General features: G+C 39.6%; 1 protein-coding gene across 1 annotated transcript; it reads left to right on the top strand.

Annotated features, from left to right (window-relative positions):
• Positions 1 to 305: 305 nt before the first annotated feature.
• On the top strand, positions 306 to 9257 carry sar1b (secretion associated, Ras related GTPase 1B). The gene is made up of 7 exons (XM_079171958.1): positions 306 to 449; positions 3221 to 3296; positions 4965 to 5084; positions 5381 to 5446; positions 5632 to 5735; positions 6723 to 6854; positions 7405 to 9257. The coding sequence occupies exons 2-7, from the start codon at positions 3239 to 3241 to the stop codon at positions 7519 to 7521; spliced, it is 597 nt and encodes a 198-aa protein (XP_079028084.1). The 5' UTR covers positions 306 to 449; positions 3221 to 3238; the 3' UTR covers positions 7522 to 9257.
• The last annotated feature ends 929 nt before the right edge of the window (positions 9258 to 10186 follow it).

The following is a 10186-nucleotide window of genomic DNA, read 5'->3' as shown; positions in this document are numbered from 1 at the left end:
TACCTGTACCATGATAGCGTCAAAAAGTCCCCTTGCGGGAATAATAAAGTAACTATCCATCTATCTAAATACCAAATACTATCGCCTAACAAGCTTGGAGAAATATGTCCGTTATTCAAACCCGTCTCTGTTACATTAATAAAATATTGTCTGACAAAAAATCCAGGGAACTAAGTGTGTGCTAATTGTAAAAAAAAAAAAAACGGAACACTGACGTTTACTTCAGTTCCCTGCCGGAAATATGATTGTGAAACACAAACAGGAAGTGGCTGGTCAGAGTTTTTTGGGGAGTTGCTGGACAGCCATTGCAGTGTCGTGGCTCAGTAACAAAACACGAAAAAAGGAGAGGAAGACCTGGCATTTCTCTTTTTTTTGGACTGGGAGACCAAATTTACATGATTATAAAAGACTGAACGCTCTCGGTAAATTATTCTACTCCCTAGAAACGGGTAAGTGTTTAAATACAATAATTATTAATTAAATTAAAATCACTTATTATGAGCGTTCGGCATCTCTTGCTAGCAAATTATCCCGGCAATGCTAACGATGCTACGTTAGCAATCCTAACGATGCTACATCAGCATTGCTAACACCAAGTTGGTTAAACTCGCTGATAAATCGAAGAGCTGGGTAAAGTTGACCCGCTGGTTTTACGTATTTCAACAGACATATTTATTATTTAAAGGGGAAACATTCCAACTGTTATAAGTACCCGGTGTTGGTAATAATAATAAGTATTACTGTTACAGCTAACGGCTAACTGGTTAGCTAACGTAGCCGTGATGCAACGTCGCCTGCTATATGACACGTAGTTAGCTAGTGGCTTCCTGCTAGCCAGCCGGCCTCACCCAACCTTTCTAAAGTTAAACTCAACGTATGTGTCTTACTTTGATATGACTTGTTGTAACACTGACATATGGGTGTGTGTGTTTTTGTGTGTATATACATATACACATAGCGTTATACAAATGTGTATAATAATAAATGTAACGTTAGCTAGCCTCGCTGCTAGGTTGACAGTGGTTGTGATAGCTGGACTGGTTTGACTGTCCAAAACCACATTAATGTTGGTGTCTTTCACTGTTTTCTGGATTCAAAATGGTCTTTTATATATCATATATCTTTGAGTCAGAACACCTTTCTGAAATCTTAAGACACGTTAGATTGGAATTTATTAAAAAATATACCGTCTGAAGAAGTGATCGTCTTCTAAAATGTCGCTTATGTTTACACAAGTAACGTGTTTTCAAGTCTGTTATTGTCTGAGGAAACATTTCCTGTTTGAAGGAAGAAGACATTGAAGAATTGAGGTGGATAATAATAATTAAGGCAAACTGTTAATACGTGTAGCTTTGGGGAATTTTGAGTAATTTATGTTCCTATTAAGTCATAAACATTCCTCTCTGGATTGATTTAATTCGTAACAGATGTGTTGTTGATGAAACGTTCAGGGGCATTTTATTGTCAAATTCCTCCTGTGCATGTTCAATAAGCTTAACGTTTCAACCAGAAATTGTTCTATTCGTGCTTGTTGATCATTTTGTAACTATGAAATCCTAAAAAAACAACTCTAGATCCTTTGAAACAAGTCACGGCTGCTGCCTTCAGACAACCTCTTTCATTAAAACTTGCATGTCTTATACGTGGCCATATTTGGCAGTGATTGTTCTCAGTTTCTGTCAAACTGTTTCACCTCTACAGCTGCATCTCGCCACACGTGGCAGCATCAGTCTCTTAACAGCAGCCCACAGCGTCGTAGCCGGCATGGGACCATATGGGACTGAAGGGCAGCAGCAGCTGACGTGTAGTTCAGCTGTGTTTGCGTTGTCTTCACCTTTGGCTACCTTATACTTTAGCCCTGGAGTTGTTCGCATGTTACGTAACTGGGTGCTAGAGGTCGGCACCGGCTTACCTCGCTGTCATGCCTCTGTAACAGTCACACAGAAAAGGAGAGGAAAAGAGATTAAGTTGGAGAACGGAGTGTGTGTGTGTGAACACCTCACAAAAGAGAAGAGGAATGAGCTTGTGTGAATTAGAAGGACAAATGAACAAAACAAGAGTTTTGCTTACACTGAAGCAACAAGCTGTTGTATGTAGTCTGTCACGGAGCAGTTGACTTCAGTTACACCAGGTCTTATCCCAGATGCATTTTGTTTGGATTGAAATACAATCTGGCCATCTTATCGGGTACGGCTAGGATTAAATTCCAAGTCCTTTGCAGATGGGTTATGTTGATCAAATCATTAATGTTGCCCTTTTGAGGAGATGTCAGATGGTATATGATCCGTGATCTGAATCTCCTGTCCTGCTGTTGAGACGCTTACTGCATTAAGCTAATCATCAGCTGTAGAAAGTCAATATGCCAATATCTATCTGATAGGACTGCATATTCATGTGACTCAGTTCTGTCATTTTTACGAGGTTTCTGGCGAAGGTTCCTTATCGGTTCCTATTGATCTTACTATCTATCTCCTCTTCTGATCGTACTGTCATCTTTAGACCTGGATATTTTTAAGTGAACTACTGTAGTAGCAGTTTCAGCATTAAGACGGTATCCTCATCAGTAGGAAAAAATGTAATTTCCTCAAAAATGTGAGGAAATTTCCAATTCATCTTCACATTTACACTCTTCCTAAAATTTGAAATCGAAGTACTATATATTACACAGTAAGTTTGAACTTTCACATTTCCTTACAGTCCAGCGCTTTGATCATATGCAATTTGGAGCGTAATGGAAATGAAGATCACAGCATAGATTGTACACCTGTGCCATTTCAGCTATTGTGACTATATATATCTGTATTCTGTCCATGCTGGGGATGAAGGATTCTGTCTTAATGCGGCTGTCCAAATCCCCTACAAAGTTTTCCTTTCACAACGTTTATCGCTGACACTCGTTTATTAATGCTGACACTCGTTTATTAATGCTTACCGTACAGCATTGTGTTCATGGGTAGTAACGGAGACTCTCGATAACATCAGCGACAACCTACGTACAAATACAACTTTAGATACTGATGAATTATACGTGGGAAAGTAATGCAAAAAGGCACAAAAATTAGACGACTTGTATATTCGGACGTAATCGCACCGTTTTGCTTTGTTTTTTGCTCACTTGTTGTATGATAATGGTGGATGTTATCCCAGCTGTTTTGTTTCTCCTTCTGTGTGCATTCATGTCTTCTTACATCTGCCCGTTTCCCCATTTGTTGTGTTTCAGGATTTAAGAGCTCCGGATATGGCATTCATATTAGATTGGATTTATAGCGGGGTCAATAGCGTACTACAGATGTTAGGTAAGTACTGCTGATCGGACACACTAACTCAAAGAAATGAGTGTTGTGCATAGTGGGCGTTGTTTCTAGAAATCCATCCCTGTTGTGGTAGAACCAGAGTTTCTCTACAAGTGTGTGTTTACGTTGTGCTCAACATATAATCTGATACTGATAAGCAAATACTATGATGGCAAACGGTAGCTGGCTAACTGTGTAAATAACACTTGTCTCTACTTGTAATGAATCATGACTGGTTATTGAAATTATGCTCTGTTTTAATTTAAAAAATGCAGTTTTCATCCTCTTGATTATGGAGATTTAATGCTGTTCTCTGTTTTTATATCATATTAAACTGAATGTGTTTGGACTCACAAAACATGACATTTAAAGACATTTTTCACAATCTTTTGACATTTTACAGAGCAAATGATTAATCCAGAAAATAATCAATATAATGCACATTCATCAATCATGAAAATAATCGTGAATCCCTAGTGGAGTGGCGTGTCTTTGTGCAGTGATCACGATCACTGTTAATCAGCTCAAGTGACGCTGCTCCTTTTTAATTTAAGCAACCAGTTTGCGATCACTTTTCCCTCTTGCCAATCATATCGGGTGCGTTATGCAATCTGAAAAAATACTTCACATCTCTGCTCTCCGTGTGCATAACTCACCAAACCGTTGCTCTGTGCACCATTAGCTTTAGCATCGGGCTTACACGCTGGGCCAATTTATACCGGAACAACTCGCTTCTCTAAGGTGTGAAACTAGTTTGTTCATGCATTTAGAATTGCCTCTAACTATTGACAGATGACTTAAAACTATTATTGACAGATGACTTTGTCTGAACACATACAGCAAACTAGTTTTGCGAGTTTGATTATAGAGACCGACCGGTTTCTTTTGCGGCGATAACTGATAATTACAATATGGAAATACAAACCCTCCTGCTATGTGGACATGAAAAGACACACAACGGAAATGTCTCTCAGAAACACAACGTGCTTTTTTTTCACCATCACTTTTTAAAATGTGTTTGTGATGGTATGTGTTAATCTGAAATCTGTTGGATAATCTTGTTATGTGTACCAGCTGCTCGTCTCCCCAAATTGCGCTGTACTAGTTTCTGTGTTCGAGCGGCCTCTGTGATGCAGTCGTTCCTGTTCTCCCGGTCGGACAGGTAGCATAGTGCTGCCGTGAGTAATGACGACGACGTCTAGTAGACTTGACGGAGTCAGAAGTTTCACAAAGCCACTAGGAGTCACTACGCTGACTCAGACAAGTGTTAAAAACACAAAACCTTGTAGCCGTGTCAGGAAAGTAACAACAAGAAAGTAGAGGAATTACTCTATTTGCACATTTTCACTTTCATATTCAGTTAGTCGGTGCCTCTGTCTGAGAGCAAGAGCATAGCTGAACTTAAGCAAGGGTGGCTTCTGTTCTTTATTACATTTAAGACAAATAAAGATCTGAGATCGGCAAAATCAACAGGTGGAGCACAGAAACTATGTAGGATTGAATATCCAGTGCATGCTTGAGAACAAGTCTTAACAAGACAACTCTTTAGTCAAGTGTCCCCTTTGTGCAAAACCTTCAATACCAGCTGACTCATCACCTGAGTTCACATGTGATGACATTTTGTATATTATGTACTGAAGCCCATCTAAAACATATCTGGCTTTGTTTCAGGACTGTACAAGAAATCTGGCAAGTTAGTATTTCTTGGCCTGGACAATGCTGGCAAAACAACGCTACTGCACATGCTCAAAGATGACAGATTGGGACAGCATGTGCCAACTTTACATCCAAGTGAGTCGGTGCTACTCTCTCTCACACACACACACACACACACACACACACACACACACACACACACACACACGTATATCCACACACGTGCTCATTCAGTTATGTGTTGAAAGCCACCGATGCCAAAAAGATGTAGCCAGATTATTCATAGTTGATTATGTTTACTATTTTTAAACAAAGGACAGTTGCTATGAGCTGTAACTATCACCATGTGTAAAGAGTTTGGTTAGATTCATGTATAAATTCACTTGATTTGACTTTTCAGATTTGTTGACATCATTTCTTTCTTCCTGCAGCCTCGGAGGAGCTGACGATTGCTGGCATGACTTTCACCACCTTCGACCTGGGAGGCCACGCACAAGGTATGTTTGTCAGTATGGTGGTTAAATGAAGTGATTGAGATATTAGCAGTTTGCATGCAATTTGTGCAGCTGGTAAAGGATATTCTCTCCTGCCAGTTCTCTTGCTTCCATAAGTCCAATAAGATATATCACTGTGATGTCAGTGAATGCAGACTCACGTTTTGTTTTTGTGTTGGTTCACACAGCCCGCAGAGTGTGGAAAAACTACCTCCCGGCCATCAACGGTATTGTCTTCCTTGTGGATTGTGCAGACCTCATCAGATTGGCCGAATCAAAAACAGAACTTGATGTGAGTACCGGGTACCTGCTGGGTCACCGCCGCGCTGTAGACCATTCGGTATGCCGATAAACTGTCAATTACTGTTGTTTACCGCAGCAGCAACGTTGAGATAGTGGTTAGTTGGTATAAGAACTTACAGTAAAAGGGTTTCCCACTGAAGATAAGTCCTGTCCACCAAATTAAAATATTAAAGAAGTGATTCAAATCAGTGTTTTAGGTCTGGAGTATTCAAAAATGCCTTTTAAGTTAGAAAAATTGGAGTGATTGTTAATATTGAAGCAAAAACAAGAGATTTCTATAAAGATGCACTTTGTAGAGTGCAGAGCTCCGCCCGGTGTGTCTGCAATGACCTCTGCTGTCTTGTGTCATTACTACTCACCCTCCTGTCTCGACACCGATGGGCTGTACGGCGTCGTAAAATACGCTTTAAACTTAAAAACAAGTGCAGATGTACGCAGGCTATCAGCTCAAAATTGTTGTATAAGACTCATCATACAATCTTGCCAAAAAGCTAAATTATACTCAACAACTGCAGTGCAGTGACAGAGAGGTACTCAGCAGTGTGTGTAATAATAGTTCTTAAAGCCAAACACACCGTCGGAAACACTAAAAGAGAGCAAACCGTCTCAACGGCTTTTCAATTAGATTCAATATGTCCTCTTTTAAAACCAGACATACTGTAGGTAGGTGTGTACAGAGGAGATACAAATGTCTTCTCATGAACTACAAAACACTGTTTGGTGGCATTTTTGTTGGATGAATAAGGAGGCACTCAGCTCAGTCCACTTCTTTCAGTTCTCTGCAATGTACAAAGTGTAATCCTGGTGTGTAGGAAAAGTAGAAGTAAATTGCAATACTCACAAAATCACTTCTGGAAGGTCTTAGATATCATTCAAACACAACAGTTTGATGATGTGTAACAAAGTAGAATCTGACGGTAGTTTTTTTTTACTTAAATATGAAAGCCACCTAGTAATACTCAGTCTTTCCTTTCAGGCATTAATGACAGATGAGACTATCGGAAACGTGCCTATCCTGATCCTGGGCAATAAGATCGACAGACCAGAGGCCATCAGCGAGGAAAAGCTGAGAGAACTCTTTGGATTGTACGGACAGACGACAGGAAAGGTGAGTAGACGGCACTAATCGGTTGGGACAAAACCTTCTCTCCGTGGACATTTCATCAACGACATGAGAAAGAAGTATCTCTTTTAATTGTTGAGCAGAGAAAGGGTCTTTATGAAGATCCAGCGGTGGACTACGGCGAGATGGGTTCACACCCTAAAACACTGACTTCGAAAAGTTGTTCACTTCATGGTGTCAAAGCAGAATCAAGTCCCCGCAGTCGTGGTGAAATACAATACTGCTGGCAGGTTCATATGTCAGCTAGCTTAAGAAATTATGAAAAGTTTATGTTAAGTATCGTCTTGTGGGAGTTCCTTTCTTTGCCAAGTTTAACGAGCAAAGTAACGCAACACATTTACATATTTAAAATATTCATTTAAACTCGGAGTGAGCTCTAAATTTGCAAATAACTCTCCACGTCATAAGACGTGATGTCTGTTTGGTTTGACAAATACAGGTTGTTTTTGTTTTAATAGTTATAACTTAATGTACATGTTGCTAATTAAAATAAGTGGATTTAGTGTGACTTTATCTTTCTGCTTTTTTCTCGTAGGGCACCATTGCCATGAAGGAGCTGAACACAAGACCACTGGAAGTGTTCATGTGCAGTGTGTTGAAGAGGCAGGGCTACGGCGAGGGCTTCCGCTGGCTCTCCCAGTACATCGACTAAAGCAGCCACGCCCCCATAGCGCACCGATGCCACCACCATCGATCGGGGGGGGGGGGGGGGCTAAACCCGTCCACTCAAGACGCCCACCGTTGCCACCAGTACCATCATACTCAGCCCCATGTTTGGTTAAAAACAAGTCTGCCGCCACCGTCAGAGAAACCAGTACAACTCCCAATAGACTTTTATTGGTCGAACATTTGGTTCCGCACTTACAGAATTCATACCTGTACGCGCACACACACACACACACACACACACACACACACACACACACACACACACACACACACACACACACACACACACACACACACACACACACACACACACACTTTCTCTCTCTCGTTTCCATCTCTGTCTTTTTCTAAGAGAGTAACATAGCATTGGTTACACAGTTCAAATTCAAACGGATGAATCTTTTCTATATTGTCTGTCGTTTGCTGCCCTCTCTCTCTCTCTCTCTCTCTCTCTCTCTCTCCCCCTCCCTCCCTCCCTTTCTGCCATCTGTTGAGTGTGATGATAGATGCATTATAATTGTAAATCTGTACATGAATCCATTGGTTTATGCCCCCCCCCACCCCCACCCTCCCTCCCTTCGTCAACTCATTTTGAGCAATGAGAGAGAGCAACATAGTTGTATACATTGCAGTACACTTTTTTTAACAGTAAAGACATTCATTCAACATAGTATTTAATCAACACGTTTTGGTTTGTCCTTTTTTCTTTCTTTTCTTTTTATTTTTTTTTACATAATTTCCGTAAATTAACTGTGTGGCCGCGTATACAGCCCTCACTATAGTCGTGTGGCTGTTTCACCCATTTATTAAAATGGACCAGTGCATTTATCTTAGCGTATCAGAAATTAGATTAATTTCTTTAGGTTACTTAAAAAGTTAAAATACTTTTGTTCCAGACTTCTATCTTGTGGGCACAGTAGCGTTGAATGGATCCAAGTAGGCTGTGCGCTCCCCTTTTTAAAAGAGAAGCATGGGGTGGTAGTATAGCAGGTGGGAGAATCATTTTAATTAAAGATAATACGGGCTATAACCCGGGCGCAGTTTGAAGAAATCGTGTAGATAGCACATCGGTCAGTTGATGCAAAGAAAACTATTTAAGTAAAAGAAACTTGGGGGTAAATAGCATGATAATAACATGCAGTCAGAGATGAAGGGAGGGAGTTAACACATGGTCGTAACATCTAGTAATCGTCGATGTTAGAAGTCCACTGACAGATATATTTTCCGGCACGGACCTTTGTACAGGTTGAATCTAGTGACCAAGTGTAGATAACGGAGGGCACAGTCCCACAGTGGGAACAGATAGGCCTAAAACACCTCTAAGAAAGGGACCACATATATAATATATATGAAATGTACATCAACACCGTACATGGATTTTGTATTTATAGCTGGTATCCTTTGATCTATGTGCATTACCAGAAACTATTATGCATGCCTTGTTCTTTTGATTTTTAATGATCATTATTCCAGAGAGTACAACAGGAGGGGAAAAAAAGATGCCAAAATTTGGGAGGAGAGCTGATTGTCATGTTTTTTTTTTGTTTAGTTTTTTTAACAGAAACGATGAAATTGCGCGTAATACTCACTTTTTCTGTCCCCGTCCCCTTTGTGTCTCTTTTCATTCCCTCATGACGAGCTGTCCCAACAAGGGTGGGACTTGCTGTTGTTTGCATCATAAAAATGTAATAAATGTTTTCAATGAATAACAGGCTTTAACATCGATCCACAATGCTTTCTTTTTTTGTCACTTTTTTCTTTTGTGAGATTAGCCGTGGAAGAAATATTCAGTTCCTTTTTTCGTATTTAAAGGTACAAATACAACTGTATAAAAAAAAGTCTGCATTCAAAAAGTAAAAGTACAGAATTATCAGCAAAATGTTCTTGAACCATTAAAAGTAAAACTCCTGCAGAAACATGCCCCCTGTGACTAATGTGTAATTATACATATCTGACATATTTAGATTATTGCATCAATACATACGGATTTTTTTAACTCATCTAATTACTTTATGTAGGTTTTGGTAGTTTACTGGAGTGGTTTCCAACCTACAGGTTGAAATCCTCCAGTGGGCCACAAAATGTTTGAGAGATGATGAGATAGGAAGAAAAATATCTGCTACACAAATATGTATTCACGTTTAGGACTATTAATTAACTTTGGCTTTTTGTTGTGAAATATTTGCAGCGTTTGACCTCTTTAGGCCTCAAATAGTAATCCAACCATTTGAGAAGTTCGGAGGGAAAATCACTCAAAAGACATCTGAAATGTGAAGAAAGGTTCATAATATATGCTGCTTTCTTTTGAAAGCCAAACAGATTGGAAAACCTCGGTGTAATATTGAATGCATTGTATGTTGTATGATTATTATATAATCTGAAGCCAATAACTGGCAAATATACAGTATATGTAGTGCAGGAAGAAGTAACATATTTCCCTTCAAAATGTGGTGGAGTAGAAGTAAAATGGAGCATAAAATGGAAATAAGTACTTCAAAATTGTACACAAGCATTGTACTTGTGAAATGTATTTAACTCTTAATCTGAGTTGAAAGACAGAGATTAGACAGTTTGTCTGTGGAGCGGGATTACGTAGCAGCATGCAGGGTTAACTGGAGGTTAACCCTGCATGCTGCTAAAAATTAAAA

The sequence above is a fragment of the Pholis gunnellus genome, assembly GCF_910591455.1.
Source record: "Pholis gunnellus genome assembly, chromosome: 13".
NCBI classification, from domain to species: Eukaryota; Metazoa; Chordata; class Actinopteri; order Perciformes; family Pholidae; genus Pholis; species Pholis gunnellus.
The sequence above is the reverse complement of the archived record's forward strand: the minus strand, read 5'-3'. Positions and strand labels throughout refer to the sequence as shown.

What these genes read in the sequence shown, in the direction of transcription:
- sar1b (XM_079171958.1), top strand. Translation starts at nt 3,239, where the DNA reads ATGGCATTCATATTAGATTGGATTTATAGCGGGGTCAATAGCGTACTA. An exon ending in TAGCGTACTACAGATGTTAG is followed by an intron (nt 3,297 to 4,964) that starts GTAAGTACTGCT and finishes GCTTTGTTTCAG; the next exon opens with GACTGTACAAGAAATCTGGC. An exon ending in CCTGGGAGGCCACGCACAAG is followed by an intron (nt 5,447 to 5,631) that starts GTATGTTTGTCA and finishes TGGTTCACACAG; the next exon opens with CCCGCAGAGTGTGGAAAAAC.